This window comes from Drosophila sulfurigaster, chromosome X, assembly GCF_023558435.1.
Source record: "Drosophila sulfurigaster albostrigata strain 15112-1811.04 chromosome X, ASM2355843v2, whole genome shotgun sequence".
NCBI lineage: Eukaryota > Metazoa > Arthropoda > Insecta > Diptera > Drosophilidae > Drosophila > Drosophila sulfurigaster.
Window position 1 is genome coordinate 19,764,926 of NC_084885.1, and position 21,811 is coordinate 19,786,736.

The 21,811-nt window shown below is 39.3% G+C and overlaps 3 protein-coding genes across 6 annotated transcripts in view; 1 reads left to right on the forward strand and 2 right to left on the reverse strand.

Moving 5' to 3' along the window:
* Window positions 1-4,026, forward strand: part of LOC133847522 (adenylate cyclase type 9) — a 66,947-nt gene extending 62,921 nt beyond the window's left edge. For all 3 annotated transcript variants that reach the window (XM_062282633.1, XM_062282634.1, XM_062282635.1), the window contains one exon: window positions 20-4,026. In XM_062282633.1, the coding sequence (XP_062138617.1) occupies window positions 20-3,693 (3,674 nt within the window). In that variant the 3' untranslated portion in view covers window positions 3,694-4,026. The remainder of the gene's footprint in view (window positions 1-19) is intronic.
* A 5,869-nt stretch (window positions 4,027-9,895) lies between these two features.
* Window positions 9,896-15,065, reverse strand: LOC133848584 (actin-related protein 2). Of its 2 annotated transcripts, XM_062284211.1 has the most exons (8): window positions 14,369-15,065; window positions 13,465-13,575; window positions 12,410-12,424; window positions 11,046-11,261; window positions 10,761-10,970; window positions 10,542-10,691; window positions 10,201-10,479; window positions 9,896-10,146 (listed from the first exon to the last, which is right to left on the reverse strand). In XM_062284211.1, exons 1-8 carry the CDS (start codon window positions 14,414-14,416, stop codon window positions 9,976-9,978), a joined length of 1,200 nt encoding a protein of 399 aa, XP_062140195.1. In that variant the 5' UTR covers window positions 14,417-15,065; the 3' UTR covers window positions 9,896-9,975. The 2 variants fall into 2 exon arrangements, with proteins under 2 accessions (XP_062140195.1, XP_062140196.1); XM_062284212.1 differs by lacking the exon at window positions 12,410-12,424 and having other exon boundaries at window positions 14,369-15,064.
* A 2,494-nt stretch (window positions 15,066-17,559) lies between these two features.
* Window positions 17,560-21,738, reverse strand: LOC133848582 (serine/threonine-protein phosphatase 2B catalytic subunit 2). Its single transcript, XM_062284210.1, has one exon. The coding sequence runs from the start codon at window positions 21,123-21,125 to the stop codon at window positions 19,365-19,367; it is 1,761 nt and encodes a 586-aa protein (XP_062140194.1). The 5' UTR covers window positions 21,126-21,738; the 3' UTR covers window positions 17,560-19,364.
* Between the last annotated feature and the right edge of the window lie 73 nt (window positions 21,739-21,811).

The window sequence follows — 21,811 nt, forward strand, 5'->3', positions numbered from 1 at the left end:
AACTCTTTACCACACACAGGTCATCGCACCTACTTTGTGGTGGGACGTCGTCGGGATGTGTCGCGTGCCAACAGCTTGAGTCCCAGCATGGCAGCAACGGCCACCGGTGGCAGCTCGTTGCTGCTGCCCGGGGCACATGGCGCCTTTGCCTCGTTGTCGCAGAGCGCCACGAATATCTCGGTGGTGCAGCCGCATGTGCCGCCCGCATCGCCAGTGGGTCAGCTGTCCAACTCGCTGAAGTCATCGCCAGTGCTGTCGATGCGTCCGCGCCTCACCTCGTTGAGCATGAAGCTGCGCAAGAAGTCGCAATCGCAATCGCAGACGCAGTCGCAAACGCAAACGCAGCAGAGTCGCGATCGTGATCTGGAGCGTGGCATCATACATCCGGCCGCATCGGGAATACCCCCGGTGATTGTGGTGCGCGAGCGTCCCAAGATAATCATCACGACAAAGTCGCTGCCGGGCAGCCTCGATTCCGATGAGCAGCCGCCATCAGCCGGAGCACCAACAGCAACCACAATTGCCATGGAGCAGGATCAGGGGACAACAGCTGGGCAACAGGAGTTGTGCTCCAAACTCAAGCTCAAGATGTGGAAGATGCCGCGTTTCCTCAAGCTCACTGCACGCAACAAGGAGAAGGAGAAGGACAAACTGTCGTCGGATAAGCTGGACAGAGATAAGGATAAAGAGCAGCCGACCACACGAATGCACTCCAATTCGTTGGCAGCGCCAGGCGATGAATGCCTGGCATTCATCGAGTCATCAACGCCCTCGCCATCCCCGGTGGCCAATGGCTGTTCGGGCTATCAGCAGCTGCCGGTGCTCGTGGAGACGTCGTGCAACACACGACTGAGCAGCAATCAAATGCTGGACATACCCAATGCACGTCCGGTGCTGCATCATGCGGCCACATCGACGGCGCTCTCGAGCAGCGTGATGCGTTCGCCAGATGGCGGAGCTGCCGGTGGCGGTGGCAGCTGCTGTTCGCCGGGACAGTATTCGATGTACGACGACATCATCGATGTGCGCAGCTACATCAGTCAATCGCGCAGCGACATCTCGCCCTTTGGCCGCACCGGCAGCTATCGCTCTCAGTGCGGCCGTCAGTCGAGTAGTGCAGCAGCAGCCAGCGGGGGCGGGGGCGCAGCTCCTTCAGCTGCCAGTCAATCGATGGAGCAGTCACCATTGCCACGGCCACGCGCCTCCACACTGACCACGGGACGTGGCATGAACACCGAACCGAGCAGCAGCAATTGCACTGCCAATGCGAATGCCAATGCCCAAGCCAACAATTCGGCCAACACATGTTGTCTTCCGGCGCCAGGGAACGCAGGCGGCGGCACTCACTCGCATTCGCGTAACTCGAGCATTTGGCCCGACGGCCTGAGCATTTGTCCGTCGGCGACGTCACGCAAGGATTCGGGCATCAAGAGTAATTCGCGTCGCAGCTCGATACAGCAACAGATCTATGCACTGAATCAATCGGCCATCAGTCAGCATCGTGTCTCCGGCTACTTCACCAGCTCCACGTCGAGCATCTCGAATTTGGGCGAACCCGGTGCCCTGCCCTGCCCCCTGCCACCGCCAGTGGCAGCGTTGGGCCAACAACAGCCGGCCGATCCGTTGTCCGCCTGTCTGCAGCAGCTGCGCAAGCAATCCGATCTGCAGCTGATACGATGTGTGCGCGACAATGCGCGATCACAGCGCAGCTATCTGGTGAAGCCGCCGTTGCGTCGCTTCAGTCTGTATTTTAAGTCACGCCAGTTGGAGCGGGATTTTCGGTCGAAGGCGCATCGCTTTGGCAGCGAACACGAAACCGAAGGACCGCCCACATTGGCCACGCCCCGTTACAATACATACATCGACATCTTTGTGGGCATCGCCGTCTATCTGTGCATCTCGGTGTCGCTGTTCCTGATGACCCAGAACACGGTGACGCCCAGCTTCCGTTTGTGGGTGACGCTCTTCTCGTGCTTCACGGCCATCCAAGTGTTTGCCCTGTTCCTTTTCACACGCCAGATGTGTCGACGTCACGGCACCCGGTTGCGCTCCAAGTCCACGGTCAGCGAACACTTGACCGGCAACAACAATGGCAGCGAATCGACGACGCCACAACCGACCACAGGGAACCAGTTGCCACCCGAGTTGCAGCATCAACAGTCGCGACAGTCGCGCCGACAATCGCGGCAATCGCAACAGTTTGAGTCGTGTGCGGATCGGATTTTTGAGGCCATCTCCAGCTGGTATCCGTGGCACATTTGTTTGGCCGTGCTCATGGCCATGCCCGTTGTGCTGATCATTGCCAACTTTCTGCTCTTGGATCTCACACAGTTGGAAGCGTTCGAATATCATTATGGCTTCCTCATCTTTGTGTGCATCGTGCACTTTTGCAACTTCACCCAGTTGAATTGCTGGATGCGCAACATACTCGCCTTCCTGGCGGCGCTCTGTTTCATCGGCATTGCCGTCTCCCAGCTGACGGTGTACTCCAGCCGATCGGAGATTGAATCGGAGGCGGGCAACTTGAATGCGGACGCCAATCGGAGTGCGGCGAGTGCGTTCATCTTTGAGGAGATCAAATGGTTTCACGACTACCATGTGGAAATCTATTTGGACCTGCTGTTGATACTGGTCCTTGTCTGGCTGTTGAATCGCGAATTCGAGATCGGTTATCGCCTCACCTTCTACGGTAATGCGGTGGCCAATCAGGACAAAGTCCGTGTGCAAAACATGAAAAATCAAGCGGACATGCTGCTCCATAATATCATACCCAAACATGTGGCCGAGCATCTCAAGAATACAGCGAAGTATTCGGAGAATCATCGCAACATTGCCATCATCTTTGCCTCGATTGTCAACTTCAACGAAATGTACGACGAAAGCTATTTGGGTGGCAAGGAATTCTTGCGTGTTCTCAACGAATTGATCGGCGATTTTGATGAACTGTTGTCGCATCCCAAGTTTCGGGCCGTCGAGAAGATCAAGACAATTGGCTCCACATTTATGGCGGCCAGCGGGCTGGATCCTTCGCATCGCGGCACTGGCGATGAGCATATTCACACGCTCATGGAGTTTGCCATCGAGATGCAAAAGGTGGTCATTGAGTTCAACAAGGATCTGCTGGAGTTCAATTTGATTTTACGCATTGGCATGAACATTGGCGATGTCACCGCTGGCGTCATTGGCACCAGTAAGCTCTACTATGACATTTGGGGCGATGCTGTGAATGTGGCATCCCGCATGGACTCCACCGGAGTGAGGGATCGCATTCAGGTGGGCAAGGATTGTCTGCCCTTTTTGGAGGCCAACTATAAGTTTGAGCCGCGCGGCAGTGTCTATGTGAAGGGCAAGGATCACATGGAGGTATTTTTGTACACGGGACGTCGGACGCAGTTGGAGGAGCAGCCACTAGACGAGCAGCTAGTCGAATCCCAGGAGGCCACAGAGCTGAACGCTGAGGTGGAGCAGGAACTGCAAAATGTTCCAGTTGAATTAAATCATTTTGAGGCCGAGCATGTGGAGGGGGAAGCAACGAACGATGCCGAAGGCGAGGAGGAGGAAGAGGAAGAAGAGGATGGCGACCTACACTCGAGCGAGACAACAACGCTATTCAAGTCACAGGAATCGCTGCATGCCGCACATACCGCAAACGGTGGCAGCCACTTTAATGCAGCAAACACAACCGAAACTTAGAAGAAACGAAACGAAACTCTACTTGAAGCCGATGTCTGAGCCAAGGAAACGGTTTCAAAATTGCATTTAAACGCCAATGATGAATATCCTGGCCAGCCATTGACGGAGTGAGAGTGGAAGTGGATAAGGAAAAGGAAATGGAGAATTGAAAGGGATAATGGGTGAATAGGATAAGTTAGCGCAAAGGGGGGAAAAGAAAGCGTATATTTGTGATATGTAACTAATGTTGAATATGTACGAGATATAGATGTGGGCCAAGTGTGCCCTCAACCCGATATTGTTGAGAACGAGAATAAGAAGTAGTCGAAGACGAAGAAGAAGAAGAAGCAGAAGCAGATGAAGAAGAAAAGTAATATGTGAGGTTATGTTGAATACTGTTTGATCGCATTAATTTATGTATTAACCAGTTATTTAGTGGGCCGAGTTCTATATGCATATTATATATGTATGTATGTGTGTATACATGTTGTAATTAATTAACTATTCTTAATTCGATTCGATTATATTTCTATTTGTATTTTGTATTTGTATTAGAAAGTGTTTTTTTTTTCTGTCTGTCCTTGTCCTATTTGTATTTTGTAGCGTGTATTTTCAATGTAGCTTAATTTATACAACTGTAATCGTAATTGTAATTGTAACTGTAATTATATATGTATAATGATCGTAATGCTAAGTAAACCAGATTACAACACACACACTAAACTAATGGAAATTCGTGGCTTTAAATGTATTAACTGTATTTTTTGCTTAGTCCTAAGCAATATAACAGCTACCTGTGTGTGCGTGTGTGTGTGTATGTGAAGAGTGTGTGTGTGAATGTGTGCATGTATGTATGTGTGTATGTTTTTTTTTTTTAATTTATAGCTGTAATTTAACCACAAGAGCCGACTAGTTAATAAATGTTATCAACTTTCTGAACATAGATGAAAGTTGTTCTTAATTTTAAGTCCAATTTGTTTTTCATTATTACTTTTGTTTTTATTTATGGATCTTAGTTCAATGGCTATGATATATGTACATGTATGTGTGTAGTTGTACAATAAGTGCATACATATTCTATATATGGGAAATCAAATGGAAATTCTGATAGAACTGCATGCGTATGTTGTTTGTTAATGATGATGTTATTATTATTCATAATGTTGATTGATGTTCGTTGTACTGTTGCTGTATCGTATATATATGCATATATGCAAATACACAATCCTGTGCATGAACATAAACATATATGGTTATAACTACGAAAAAGAGTTTCAATATTTACGTGCGAGTACAAAATCATTTAATTGCGCAGCACAAAAGTATGCTGCAACAAAATTTAAAAAAGGCCTACTGCTTGGCAAACTTAGAAATCTAAACCACAGAAGCAACAAGCAGTGTACACTGCATTTTGTACACTGCTTTCACAATGCAAAGTGTGTACTGCTTGTCTGTGAAAGATGAAAGGATCAACAAAACACTTTATTCGATTTCCTGTGCTTTTCTTTCGAATTTGCGAAAGAAATCAAAGCAAACGAAATGCTGTAACCTATGGACCCTCTTGTATTTTTATATGTATTCTTACTACTATACTACATTATATCTATATATGTAAATGGATGTGTGCATGTGTATGTCAACCACAAAACAAACAAAAAAAGAACAACCATTATTTTCTACCAACTTATTAAATATACTCGTACAACATACATATAATAAAATATGTATGTATATATTGTACCACAGACTACAACTAACACAAGAACTTAAACGAATACGAATGCATTTTTTTTTTTGCGTGTGCTCCCTTTTGAACTATCTAAGTGTACATAATAAAAATCTGTATATTTTTATAAAATTAACGCGACAAAAAAAAAACGAATGAAATATGATGGAAATTATATGATATATGATGCATCAGACGGAGATGGGAAATGGGAGGCAAAGATACTCCCATAATTTCGAATACTCGTATGTAATTGTTTAAATGTTGATCAATGTTGAAAGTGCGGTAAAGATATTGTTGTCTTGTTTCTGGTGCACTCGAAGATTGCATCTGAATCATGACAATATCAACAGCAAGCCAAGCACATCTGTTTTACCGCGAAAATAAAAAAAAAATAAACAAAAATAAGCAAAGTATACATGTATATGATGATTTATAGAAATGTTGTAGAACAATTGGAAATAAAAAGCGATCTGTAAAATCTATGAATAAACTGCTGCAGCGTCTATAGAATGTATGAATGTATATACCGGTGATATCCTCCCTAATCCTTTGGAGTCCTAAGTGAAACGAAACTATTCTCCTAGCAAATTATTCTTCTTTTATAAAGATAAACTCTTCCAAGGTAAGCACTAGCTATTAAAATTCAATTATAATTTGTAGGCTCATCCCCAACTGCTTAGTAGCGCCATCTATGGTTCGTTGGCGCAATGATTTGCAGCATACGCTGTGTTATTAAATTTTTGTGGCATACTTTTAGGAGCGAAAGTTGCCGCCACCAAATAAGCAAATTATTTGCTGCACTTCTACTTGCTGCTGATTTATGTTCGCCTGGTATTTCATCTGCTGGCTTTCAACTTTTTCGGAGTTCGGGACTGCCAAATCCGTTAAAATTCAAAAATATTTATTTTTATTATTTTAGTTTTTTTGCCATATCCTGCAGATTTGAAGGACGATCGGGATGTCCTTTCGCAGAAGAATATATCTATTAAATACAAACCGATTGGCATACTACAAAGGACGAAAATCCTTACAGAATACGAGATAAAGAATACAGGCTATAACTTGAGAATATCCTTGCGTATCCTGGCAAGCGATATATCAATCGGTGCGTATTAATGAGACCTATCGACTGGTCAAAGGACATTCCAATCGTCCTTGTAGTTGTCGAGTTATCCTTTGGATCTCAAACCGAAAAAAGTACAATTGCTGTATCCTTTCATAACTTCAAAATTTTTTGATGCCAATCGATAGAAGAGGTCCTTGCGATCCTAACAAAACATGTCCTTTGAAAATCTGACAGGATTTAACCGAGATATAGCTTGTTTTCGAAAAAAGATCATAGTTGCACCCTCAAAGTATGCTTTAATTTTTTTTTTATTTTTTTTTTATTATTTTTGTTTTTTTCCATATTGTGGTCATTTGAAGGACGATCAAGATGTCCTTTGGCACAAGGATAGTTTTAGCATATACAAACCGATTGGGATACTAAAAAAGGACGAAACTCCTTACAGGATCCGATATAAGGAGATACACAAAATAGGCTATAACTTAAGAATGTCCTTGAGTATCCTGGAAAGCGATATGTTAATATGTGCGTATTAATGACGCCTATCGACTGACCAAAGGACATTCCAATCGTCCTTGTAGTTTTCGAGTTATTCCTTGGTCCTTTTATTAAAATTTGCGATTCCTATATCCTTAGATGACCACATCATTTTCTTATGTCAATCGATAGAGGAGGTCCTTCGATCCTAGCGAAACATGTCCTTTCAAAATTCGGCAGGATATGGCCGAGATATAGCTTGTTTTCGAAAAAAGTCCTTAGTTACAGCCTCAAAGTATGCTATAAAAATTTAATTTTTTATACCCAATTTCAAATTTAAAAAGTTACGGTTACTACTCCGTTGTTTTATTCCACTTCAACAAATACAATGTAAAATACCATGTGGAGCAACTGAAATACCAGGCGAACATAATAGAGTAGCAAGTGGATTTCCATATAAATGCAGTCCAATATGCCTCGCTGCCATTGGTCAGTTTCTCCAGACGTGTGCTCTAGTATGTGGATCCTAAGAGCGGAAATATGATCTGAGCAGAGGGACAGAGCGAGATTACTCTGAACTTTGAAGAGCATATAAAAGCTTTTGCAGCCAGTAACTTTCTGGACTTCTGCTTGCTGCTGATTTCTGTTCGCCTGGTATTTCACCAGCTAATATGACAGTTTTTAGCCGGTTCGTGATGGAAAGACACAAAAACTAAAACTGAAGCCAATAATATATTCATACTTTTGAAAAGGTGAGTAATAAAATCAGTTAGATTCTTGAAAAGGTAAAGTAAGGGGAGTATTCAATATGTTAGAGTCTGCTGTTTAACAGCCCTGTTAAAATTTGGCCTCTGTTACATTTATTGTGTACCAGGCGAACAGAATCAGAAAACAAGCGACAGCTGCACAAAATTTAAAATTCAAGTTGCGCGCATGTGCAGCTTGCGTTAAGCTGGTCTCGTTTGTTCAGACCCACTTTTGATTCCCTCTGTTAAGGGCATCTGTTAATACTCTGCTGTTTTATTGGAGAACGAAAAATTCCGCTAGAAAAATACCACGTGAAGCAACTGAAATACCAGGCGCACATAATAGTGAAGCAAGTGGATTTATCATCAAATGCCTAGCTGTCATTGGCCAATTTTTCAGAACGTGCTTTTGAATGTGGATCCTAAGATCAGAGAGAGAGAGTGCTCTAAGCTTTGGTGGCTTTTGCCACCAGTGACTTTCTGCACTTCTGCTTGCTACTGATTTATGTTCGCCTGGTATTTCAGCTGCTACTATGGTAGTTTTTCGCCGCTCGCCGACTTCGCAACTTTTAGACTGCCAAATTCGTGAATTCAGAATCACATTAAATACTTACCTTTTATAACATTTTTGCCAGAAAATTTAATTTTAGTTTCAAATCAAATTAATGAGGAGACTTTACGCTTCTATTCTGCATTAAAATATTGCTAGTTTCAATTTCAGTAGCATCTTTATTACATTGTTTTTTGTTTTATTATAAAAAATGTATATTCTCATTTGTCATACTAACGCTGTTGTTATAGTCTACATTTATACTGCATGTACTTGTATTAATGAACATACATATTTATCCACTTAATTGATTGGCTTACCAAATGCAGTTTATATTTCATATTATATATAATCCTTGCTCTTTGATTTTAATTGATGCTAACTAGAACATAGATAAATGAACTCAATGAGAGTGGAATATTAAATCAAATTCAATATGCTATTTTAGAGGCATATTCACTACAAATAATTCCTTTTCTTTCTTTTAGGTCAGCAACATGTGTTTGTTAATTAACTAAGGAGTTGTTACTAACTAGCTAGCGATCAAAATTAGCCAACAATAAACTAAGTACACAATTACGAGAAACAGGGAAATGCGATTGACATAATACTTGGGATCATATTATATAACTGCAAACATTTTACATTTCATACACATATTTATTCATTGAATGTATTTGTCGCACATTGTTAATTAATTCCATTGTAAGTTTATGGACAATAACAAAAAAATTATAGTTTTTATTTTTTTTTTTTTTTTGCATTTTCAAATATGCTTAATATTAGAGGGATCGTGGGAAGGCAGTGGAATAAAGTGTTAGCAAATGCATCTGCATGCAATTAACTTAGTTAGCACACATATTTGTCTATATACTCCATAATTTGTATGTATTATTTATTTCTCTTTAAACTATGTATGCAGTTCACTCTTTTGTCTCTTTCACTCACGCACACACATACAGGCACAAACATACACACATGCACACACACACAGAGACGCGAAGAAAACGACGTCACGATTTATAATCGTTTATAAAACTACGAGCAACAAACTTGCCCCGACTTTCTTAATACTCGTCGATTGAAATTGCTTTTGCGAAATGAATACGGAAGAAATACTTTGCCACGGCACAAATGAAAGATATTTGTTTACAAAAATATCAATACATTCTATGCATGTGTATATTTAGTAAAAAAAAAAAGAGAGGGAAATATTAAATAAACCAAAAGAAACGAAAAAAAAAAGACATAAGAATAATAATTATGAATATACTATTACAATTCATGCGACACTTGCTTACACATTTACGTGCCAAATTCATCCGCTACAAATTACAAAATTTGGCATTACGATTATCGATTATAACATACATAGTTAGCATTAGCATATTTTACAGTTGTTTTATGGTGTGTGTGAACAAAAAGAACGCTCTTACATTTGGTGCATATACGAATGTGTATATAAACATGATGCACTAAAGAGCTAAGAGCAAGCAAACTACATAATGATAAGCCTTGCATTTTCACTTAATATAAAGCAAATGCAGCTTCCGCTATTGTGACTTCGAAACAATTTCTTCAGCATTGTTGATAAGGGGCTGATATTGTGGCTGTGGCTGTTGTTGTTATTGTTCCTTTTGCCATTGTTGTTAATGTTGTTGTTTTTGTTGTTGGTGTTGTTGGAGCTGTAGCTGATTGCTTGCTGTACCTGTTGGCAATTTTCTGTTTCTCCTTGTTAGTTGCTGACTTTTTGCAGTTTCTGCAATACTTTTAGGCCCTGCTCCTGGTATTCCTGCTTAGACATCCAGAAGCTATCGCGATTCTTTGCCACCTCACCCAATACAGCGCCGCCAATGAAGACCATATCTTTGCGACGTGGCGGATCCTCAATTCGTATTTTGAATTTCTAAGCAAAATAGTTATCAATTGTTTTGTTCTCTACATTAAGACATTTACTTACCGCCAGCTTTTCCGTATCGTTCTTGAGCACACGCTCCAAGTACAACTGTTTAATTTCACGCTCTAAACGACTAGGCAGACCCGGATACATGGTCGATCCACCAGATAGCACAATATGCTTATAGAGCTCGGAACGTATGTCAATATCTGCAGCCTGTATTGTGTTGAAAGCGAGTTCCGCGATGCCAGCACCCTCAACGTTGATTAAATGCGGTTGGAATAGCGCCTCGGGCGCCTCAAAACGCTCGCCACCCACTTTGATGACACGACCATCGGGTAACTGTTGGCAAACACATAAATTAGTTATCATTGCATACAAATAATGAATCAAATAGTTGCTACCGTATACGATTCCACCAGCACCGTGGTTTCCAGCGCCAAACGTTGTTCCATCTCAATATCGTAGCCGATGTAGCAAAGTTTCTCCTTCATGATGCGCACCGTCTCAAAGTCAGCGGAATGATTAAAGGCATAGCCACGCAGTAAAAGTAACTAAAGTGAACACAAAATTCATAATTGCATTTCAATGGATCTATGGTTGTGGATCTATGCGTAACGCACCTTAATCAAATAACGCGTTATATCACGACCCGCAATGTCCAGTCGTCGTGTCAAATGGGGCAGCGAGTACTCTTCGTAGACAGGACAAATATGTGTAACACCATCCCCAGAGTCGATGACAACACCCGAAATGAGTCCTTGGGCGTACAGCGTCAGCCTCGCCTGTATGGCAATATACGTGGAATCAAAACCGTACTTCTCGAACATCACCTTTAAATAAATATATGTATAAAATAGTTAATATTACAATCAATGTTAATAAATGGAAAATAACTGTGTGCATACCTCGATCATCTTTTCGCGATTCTTTGTGGGATTCATGGGCGGCTCTGTCAGCAGTATCTTTGTGTTCGTCGGATCAATATCCATTTTCTTGGGGCCGAACGTATAATCCCACACATGACACATATCATCCCAGTTTCGTACAACACCGTTCTCCATTGGATAGGATACCTCCAAGAGCGAGCGCAGCTGTGAGGCTTCATCGCCCACCATAAGGTCCTGTAAATGGGCATACATTGTGTTTAATATTGATATAGCGAGAGCATTTGCAAGACATTGTTTAGTACATTGCATTTTTTTTTATTTCTTTAACAGCATTTTTACTCGCTCAAATGATTAAGAGTTGATGGAACTCATTGGGTTAACTACAAAAATTCACTTACGTACTAAACAGGCAAACAAACAAAACGAGTGCGAAGCAAACGAGAACAAGAAACAAACAACGAGTAACAAATAACAAATAACGAGTAACAAGCAACGAGTAACGAGCAATTAAGAAACTTTTAACAAACACATCAACATTAAGCTTCACTAATTATGGAAATTATTATTATTTTTATTTGTATACCCGCTACCCACAGAGTAGAAGGATATTATAACTTTCAGCTGGCAGGTGAATATAAGAAGAATAAAATTGCACTGTTTTGCCATTACTGAAAATGGGAAGCTGGTATCCACAGTCGAGCACACTCGACTATAGCTTTCATACTTGTGTTCACAAATGTGCATGCACTAAGAGTGTTTAGGGAATTACAATAAAAACGAATAGCGACAGACATGTAGGAATATGTGGGTATGTATACAACTTAAGTAAATGCTAACCATAACAAATATGTAACTGCAGTAATTGCAATTGAATACAAACAACAACGAAAACATTATGTGAAAAATATGAGTATTGTGATCGAATTGGAGGAATGAATAAAAACAATTGAAATGGCAAATATCATATTCGAGAATTCATATATTATTAACATGGATCAACTTGTTAGAACATCATTTGTTTTTTCATCGCGCACACACTGGAGGAAATGTTTAAATTTCAGCGGTCAAAAGAGTGAAGACCAATTTCAATATTGATGACTTTAAAAAGGATTTAAACGAAAAAGAATAGTTGAAAGTGCTTAAAGATTATAAACTATTTGCTATAGTTTGAACATTTACTCGATTTTAATATTTTTTTTATTTATTTTTTTTTTTTTGCTAGCGTGTGCATTTTTGTCTAAATACATTAATTTGTAATTTAAGTTGGATTTAATTTTGATTTACTGTTTTCTTATGCAATAAAACAATGAAGTTAAATATTTGTTGTTGTTATTTTTGTACTTTTTTTTTGTTTTTTTGGTAAACTATAAAACTTGACTTACATCGACATGTAAATCCTGTAAAATATTTGTTTCAAAAAAAATATGTAAAAAAAAGAACAGAAAAAAATTTATAAGAATATTAAAAACAGAAAGATTTTCCTATTTTATAGTTGTTGTTTTTTGTTGTGTGTTTTTTTTTCAGCTGTTGTTTTGTAAATAAACTAAACTAATATGGTTAGTAACTATCAAAACGGTTCAATAAATAGATAGATCTATATACATACATATTGTATGAGTTATGTATGTGTGTCTTGATTGTTGTTTTATTTGATTTTTTAGTTCAAAAAGCGCACAATGATACCTAGGTAGCATAAGAGGATAACTCGAAAATAAAAACCTATAACGAAAGTTTCATGCCAGTTTTGCTAAGAGAAAAACCTTCCTAGATGCTTTAATTCTGAACCCAAATCCCTATTTGCCAGAGTTTACACTGATTTACAGCATGAGGATCGTTGGTGATATTATGATTAACTATTATATTCAGAGACCCCAAACAAATGTCCACCCGTTATGGATATGTCGTTGTTGCAGCAACTTAATACAAAATGCAATGAATGTGTGGTTAGCAATGTAATGGAATGCCTCCAGAAAAAGAAAACAAAATTTAAGGAATATGAAAAAAACATGTTTCATGATAAGTAAAAAGAAAGAGAATAAGAAAAAAAAAAAATACAAATGTCACACCAATTCGAAAGTTTAGTAATCGTATTCAGAATGATAATGATAATATAGTGATACTGTCGATAATGATAATGGAAAGTGAAAGAATAATGATGAACATACAGTAGAGTATGGTGAGGAGGAGTCTAAATGGCTAGATGTATAATGTATGCGCTAAGTTCTTGACCAATGCTAATTCATGTATATTATGTAGTACTTATTCTATGTAATTATATTACGAGTTGATTATGGACCTGTGCATATTTATGTATATGTAAATATGTAGTACATAGTATTATTTGTAATTAAATATATATTTATGTGGTATGTACGTGTGGTGTATTCGTAATGTGTGGCTTTAATGTTGTGCCAATTGGTAAGTACGCTTTTCATACCTTTACTTCGATGTCACCAATTTTGTTAACCGCCCGAATGATCGGTCGTCCAACCATCGAGGGGAAAATGTGCGCGGGAAAATTGCTGCCGGCATAACCGCATTTCACGAACTGCAAAGGAAAAATGTTATTAATATGAAATCGATCGAAGCAACAGAGCAAAATACAATTTAGTATGAAATCAATTTAACCAAAGGAGTCAAATTCAAATTTATCGAAAATAACAAGAATATCTATGAATATCGATTTGTGGACAACACAATAATCGATTTTTAGCTCGGTCACTCTATGGAAGGTGAGCAGCCAGCCATTCATGTATGTAATCACAATACAAAAATTTTGTTGATAAGAAATTAGATTGTGACGTTCCAATATACATAGTTGTTGTTTGTTTTGTTGTCGACTGGCGCTCTTTTTAGTTGTTGTTGTTTTATGTTGTATTTTATTTTTCGTTTTCTTTTGGCATTGGGTGTGTGTGTTTGCATTTGTATGTGTGAGAGTATGCGTAACTTTTGATTTGCTTGGGTGAGTAATACACTCACTATATACTGTTGAAGCTCGTCCAATGCTCTTTCCACATTATGACTAAAGCGGCGCTTTTATACACACACACACGCACACATACACATACAAAAGCTGGCATTGCTTGAAAGAATAGTTTACTTTTTTTTGAGGCGTGCCACAAGCGCAGCTGCGACTGCACCGGCTCCTCTACTGCGCTGCCCCCCGCAGCGTCAACGCCCCAAGTGCGACGAAGAAAGTCGAAGAAAATCGCCAAATATGTGTGTCACCAACACTTGGGTTGATTCGTTGAATCGCTGACTTGGCTGGCAATGCGGGCAAGCTTTGATTATCAATTTTATTGGGGATAGTGGGGAAATAAGGGGAATAGCAAACAACATACCCCGGTGCCGTTATCACAAACAATCACTTTGCGACCCTTGTTATCCATTTTTGTGTTCCAACGATGGACTCAAATGGAACTAGAACTGGAACTGAAATTGTCCACGGCTGCTGCTGCTTTGTTGATTTGCTGATCTGTCCGAGTGCTGTTATTGGTATTGCTGGTGCTGCCGCTGTTTGTGTGTGTGGGTGTAGGCCGCTTCTTCGTGCTGCCGCCGCTTGCTATTTTCTAGATACAACGGTTGTAATTTTTACTTTTAGCGCGTCGCCGTAGCAGTTATAATATGTTCGGATTCCTGCTGCCACAGCCGTTCTTTTAATACTACTTTTTGAATGACTATCGACGCGAAGTTAACTGCACTTAATCACACAATTTCCAACCGTACAAACTAACACTGTCACATACACACACATATACATGCCAGCCTTTATTCATACATATACGCCAAACACACACACTCATGTACTGGCACGCGGGCGGACTCTTCTCTCAACGCTACTTTCGCTCTCGCTCTTGCTTTGTCTCTCTTTTTGAATTGGCTGGCTGAAAACTAATTATTTATGCATAATAGAAATGCTATGAAATACACTAAGAATTTATTGTTTTCAATTAAAGTGCTGCTAAATAATTTGCAAATGGTTGAAACTCCGATTTATCGGCGGCACAAAAAAGAGCAAACATACGCACACACTCGCAAATTAGAGTCGTGTACAGAGTGACCGCAAGTTCGTTATCAAAATATACTATTCTACTATTGGAAAATATACCAAATTCGCAAATACCTTCTCTAATGTTAAATATTTTGGATATTACATTTTTAAAGAGCTGGAAGATTTATAGTAATACAGCCTTATTTATAAAAATTAAGTAGTCTCTTCTTCAACATTTATTTTAAGAGTATCAGAAGTGGTATTACAGCTATCGATTAAAATGTGCACTTTCAATTATCGAATATTTACAAACAGGTTAAAATGTTGTTATAATATTTAATCTGCCTGACTCTTTATTTCACTAGCCCTTGATTATCATTACCTACCAAAACTCATTTGATTAGATAAATTCAATATAAAATATTCGATTTTTTGCCTATCGATGATATGCTCAACCGCCAGAAATAAGATTGGGCGGGTATTTTAAACGAGATCGGGTAAAAGCTCGCTTACTGCAGCAGAAGAATAACACAGACGATGAGTCGCGACAATTTAATTTATTTGGTTTATATAATATGTATATTGTATGTATATATAATTTGTTATCTTTAGAATTGCTTTAAGAGGCGAAATGTCTTAGATATACATAATGCTGTTTCCATATACATTTGTATGATGCGTACATATTTATATTTCTGAATGGTTTTGGTTGTATACTTCCATGCGCAAATGCTGCATTCATTCTCATTTGTAATTCTTAAGTAATTTTCGTTTTGATTCTGTTTAACGTATGTACTCATTTGTATGGTCTTGATCCTTATCAAAATCTATTAATGGATGTATGCATGTAAGAATAAGTTTCATACACACATTTTTTTAGTCGTATTTAAAGCGGTGGACAACAAATGATTTTTATTTATTATTTATTTTTTATGTTATATTATTCATATACATATACATACATACATATGTATATTTCTTAATTGGAACAGACGTAAGACTCTTAGTAAAGAAGCACGCTGTATAAGTTTTTCTTTTGAAGTTATCATTGATTGATAATCGACTGGAACAAAAAAAAAAAAAAAACTGTTATTAATTATAACACAAGGCGACGCTCTTCAATAATTAATACATGGCTAACTCCTATATATAGCACACAAATCTCATAACACGCCCAGCGGTTTGGTGTTTAATTTGTTTTTTTTTTTTTGCATTGTTTTCATTTCTTTTTTTTCAATAAATGTGAGTTGTACAATTTGTTGTAGAGTTTGGATTTGTTTTTTATAATATTTTTTCTAACTAAATTGTTTGCACTTTTTTGTTTAACACTTTTAACATTTTATCCATTAGCGGGAGAAAAGAGAAAACCAACAACAAAAAAAGCAAACAAAAAAAAACAAAAACACATACACGAAATTTAAATAGGCTTAAAACTTACTATTTACTGTCGTGCGGAAGTGTAATTAATAATTAACTCCAATTTGTATTTAGTTATTTGGTTGAATAATTGTGTTTGTGTTGTTGTTCTTCTTATAAAAGCTAGTTTTAAACTTAGCTTTCAATTTCATTTATTTTTTTTTTATGTTGATTTCTTGTTTGGTTTTGGTTTTCAAATATTTATATACATAAGTATTGTATGTATATATAAGTATTAGTTCGATACGTGCATAATTCACTAATTTTAAATTTAAAAACTAACTTTTATGAGTTTATATTGTATGTATATTTAAGATAGAGTTATAATATTTATTTAAGTATGTTTCGTATTTGAATAAAAGTTTCAGTTTGTTTTTCAGAAGCAAAGTACAGCATTTTGGTTAGCAACAATTCAAAAAACAATAACAATATAACATCAATAACAAATTATATGTAGTATTTCTCAACTCAAAACAAATTGGATAAGTATTGAAGGCATTGTTGTGTATGTGTGTGTGAGTGTTTTGGAATTGGGAATTGGGGAAAATCGGAATCGGAACGGATCGGAGGTGAGTTCTAGAATGGGGCAGGGAATGAAATGAAATGAAATTCAGTTCGTATTTTCAAGTCGGAGTAAATAGTTTGTGGTTTACGAATTCCATTAATTGTTAATCTTCATAGTAGTACTTAACAACTCTTTGCCAAATATGATTAGCTTAATAATTTAATATTTTTATATACGTTGTTTCGCCTTGTGTGTATTGTGCACGATAATTCTTTTTTTGTTTTGTTTTGTTTTACTTTTTTTCAATTTGAAAATCAAAAATAATTCGAGGAAATGTGCGTTATTATTTTTCTTTTCTTTTCATTTCATTTTTTATATGTTTTTGTTTTCTTTTTTCGTATCTTAATTTCTATCAAGTGAATATTTTTTAAATTGTGTTTAATATAAGTGTAGATGTCAGAATTTCATTTAAAACGATAAATCGAGAACAAAAGAAATACAAAATGTATTTTTTCATTTATTGTAAATTTTTGGAATTATAATTGTTCATTTGAAATGTTTTTTGTTTGTTTCTTTTCCTTTCTTTTTGTTGTATTTTTGTTCAATAACAACAAAAATAATTGTTTAAAATGAATGTTATTTGGTTAGTTGTAAATATTTGATTTGCTATTTAAATGGTAAATTGTTTATAGAATTTTTCGCTTTTCATAGTATCTGTCGTCTGTGTGTGAGGCTTAGATTTAATGCCATATTTGTTAATATGTTTATGCATATTAGTATTATATATTTTGTAATCAATTCAATTTTCAATTTCAAATGCAATGCTTAAAAGATTGATTTTTGCTTTGCTTTGCTATTTTGATTTGACTTGACATTGCTAAAGTGTTTAATTATGTTTTTGTTTTTGTTTTTTTTTTTTCATTTAGTTGGTATTAGATCGTATGTATTTTATTAGCTAGAGTTTCACACAGTTTGTAAAGAGAAACAAATTAAAGCAGACAAGATAATAATAGTAGTTGAAAATAAAAGACAATAAATTACAAAGTAAAAACACATTCACACAGAGAAACGTAGTAAGAATTATAGTAAGCAACAATTTAACATTTAAAAAAAAAAAAAATAATATGATTAATTATAGACAAACAAATACACACACACACACACACACATCTGCATACTCATATATAGTATTAGGTATTATTATTTTACGCATGTATAAGGAACATTTACGGACTATTGCGGCACATATTGCAAATTGTTTTTGTTTTTTCTCTTTTTTCATTTTCAATATCTTTTTAGATTTAACGTTTAGTGTGTGTGTGTGTGTGTGTGTGTTTTGAAGTATTCAAGATTGCACAGATCTGTTGTTGACTTTCATCTTTAATATAATTACTTTTCTCTTATTTATTTTGTAATTGTAATTTAATTTCAATCTTTAATTATAGTTATGTACGCTTCTTTTTGGCGCTGCTAATTGTTTTCAACATATTAGCGCTAATTTTTCTCGCTTTTGTAAGTTTTTTTTGTTTTGTTTTGTTTAGTTTTTAGTTTCATTTTGCATTCTTTATACATACACTTATGACTTAAGATTAGTTTCAGTTTTTACTTCGGAAAAGGAATCTGTGGCATGCATCATCAATCAATCAATCAATTTCAATAATATCCTGCATCCTTAATTTTCATTCTTCATTCATCTGCTGTTCTCTTTCATCTTTAATAATTATGCTCGAAAATATTTTTACTATGCGATATCAACACTTCTTCGAACCAATCGAGTGAGTTGGAAAATTTCAATAATTACGTTTTAAGTAAAAGTTTATGTTTTATGCTCATCTTCAGTTGGTTTTTGTTGTTGTTTTTGTTTCTATATTTTTCTTTTTCCCCCCCTTCTAATTCTTTCGATATTTGCATCTCCATTGTTGACCTTTCTGCTTATAATTAAGGTAAGTATGTTCTCTTTTCACTTCATTTAGTGTATCATAGTAGTATTACAATTATTACGAATGATGTTTTTTTTTTTAGCTAAAACGACAAATTTTTGCAACATTATAATGTTTATATGTAGATATTATATGTTTATATTATACGCGTGTACTCTTGCCCTATCTCTCTCTCTCTCTCTTTCACTTTCTTGCGCTCTTCCTCTCTTTTTCTTTCTGTGCATCACTATCTATCTCTCTGTCTCTGTCTCTGCCTCTGCTTAATCGTAGAAGGAAGAACATCTCTTAAAACCTCCATACAGAGCACACCGCATAGAGCACATCATCATCATCATCATCACATCTGTGACAACGACACTTGCGACTATTCCAATCCGATTTTAAATGATACGAATCCTCATCCAGATTGCCGTCGTCGCTTGCCGTCGTTGCCCTTTTGCCGTTCCACTTCCTGATGCTTTTTTTCCTTTGTTTTGTTGTTGGATTTATCCATGCGCCGCTCCATTGTTGCCCTGCTGTTGACTGTGATGATGATGATCTTCGGCACTGGGCGTCGGTGGCTGATCGCGACGCGGCGGCATCCGCTCGTTGACCGCATCGAGTCCCTTGGCCTCCGCAAACGAGGTAATCTTGTGATTGGGCGAGAAGCCCTGCATGGCATTCTTGAGGGACTGCTTGCCGCCCGATAGAGCGCCGAGGGGCAAAGCGCCCGTTGGCGTCAGCCCCTTCAGCTGCAGCACCGACTCGGACTCCTCGCGCAGCACGGAGAAGACACGAGCCATCTTGCCAATGGCTCGGATCTTGTTGCGTATGACCTCCTTGCGGAGCGCCGCCTCATCATCGGAGAGCGGCTCCTCGCTCTCCTCGGTCATGAGCTCGTCGTCGGAGCAGATGTTCAACACATTGACCAGCATCTCGGTGACCTTCTCGCCGACAAAGGGCAGCGACCAGGTGAACACGTCCATGAAGTTGGGAAGCCAGTAGGGATGCGGCGAGCAATTGAATTGGCGGATGTTCATCACGTTGTTCTCGTACTTGAGCACAGCCGCCTTGTTGTTGTAGACGTCGAGATAGTTGGGCGCCGAGAAGATGGTGATCAGCGATGGGAAACCGGTGGTCTGACTCTTCCGGTACATGCGGTAGCCGGCGTCCTGCGCCTCGTGCGCCCGTATTATCGAGAGCAGATTGTTGTTCTGCAGGAAGTCGCAGCAGGCGGCGTAGCTGTAGAAATACGAACAGCCTCTCACTGAGTTGTGCGTGTAGAAATCGGAGTTCTTCTCGTTGCCAAAGTCCTCCAATGGATCGGACCAGAGCAGGTCGCACATGGGGCCAAAGGCTGGTGGCTCCTTGAACCGATCCAGCCGCCGGATGTCCTCCAGCTCATGGATCTCCGGCGAGAGGCCGCCGTGCACGCAGAGGAACTGCTGATTCATTAATGCCGCCAGCGGCAGGCAATCGAACGCGTCCATGCACGCATCATACACGCGCTCCGAGTACTTGATCTTGCACTCCTGCTTGAAGGTGAAGTACTCGGTCAGATGCCGGCACTCGTGGTTGCCGCGCAGCAGGAACAGCGTCTGCGGATACGTGATTTTCAGCGACCACAGATAGAGGACGCACTCAATGCTGAAATAGCCCCGATCCACATAATCGCCAAGGAACAGATATTTTGTCGTTGCCGGCGATCCGCCCACTTCGAATAGCTTCATGAGATCGTAGAACTGTCCATGGATGTCGCCACAGACCGTCACCGGTGCCTCAATATCGATCATGGTCTTCTCGTGCCGCAACAGAGCGGCGCCCTCCTGGATGATCCGCAATGCGGGCGCCTCCTCGATGCGTCCCTCGAGAATGAAGTGCTGCTTAAGCAGTTCGTGATTCGGTTTGCCGGTGCGCGGATCAAAGACCTCGGCTAGCGTCAGTTTGTGACTGGGTGGAAATGGCACGCTGTCCACCACACGCTCCTTGGTGTTCACTGCAACGTGTCCGCCATGGGTCTTGTGCGTGGGACTCTCGTGTCCGACGGCAGCGGCAGCTGCTGCTGCATTTGAACTGGTGCCGCCTGTGGTTGCTGTTGTGGTGTTGTTGCCTGTGTTCGAGGCATTGGCATTGTTATTGTTGTTGTTGTTGTTGCTGCTGCCACCGCCGCCGCCGCTGCTGCTGTTGGTATCTGTGGCATCCGTGGAGTTTTTGCTTGTTGCACTTGTTGCCACTGAGGCGCCACTCGATTGATTATTCGAAGACATGTTAGTGGTGTGTGTTGTTGTTGCTGTTGAAGCGTTCGCAATTCAAATTGGGCAGCTTTGCTGATAGAAACTGAAGTTGAAGCTGGCGCCCTCTTTGGGTAAGCGCTTCTTCTCTTCCCTTTACCACAGCACTATACTTTGAACTAGCTGCACAAACACACACTCTCTCTCTCTCTCTCTCACACACACACACACTCTAGCTAAACGCACACTGAGGCACGTTGGCCAACAACAACACACGCACTTTTTAGCTTTATGTTTTAGCTTTTTTTCTTGCTGATTTTTGCTTTTGCGGCTGCTGCGATTGCTGCTACTGCTGCTGCTGTTGTTGTTGTTGTTGTTGGGAGCTGCTAAGTTAGCCGCTTTATCGTGTTGCCCTGGCTTTTGGCAATTTAAGTTGTTGCAATGTCGCGTTGCTCAGCGCTGCCGTTGTTGCATATCTGTAACACACAACAACTTTCGTTATATTCACAATCTATTTATTTATATTTTCGTTTCGTCGTGGCTGCTGCTGCTTATTATTGGCCCTGCAGACGTCGTAATTTCTCCCTTGCTACGTTTTTTTTTTCTTTTCGCTTCTCAATGGAATTTTCAGCTCCCCCTCCCTCTCCTTTATTTTTATTGATATTCTACCAAGTGTGGCCAGCCACCCGTAACTTTCAAAATACCGCAATTGAACTTGCAAA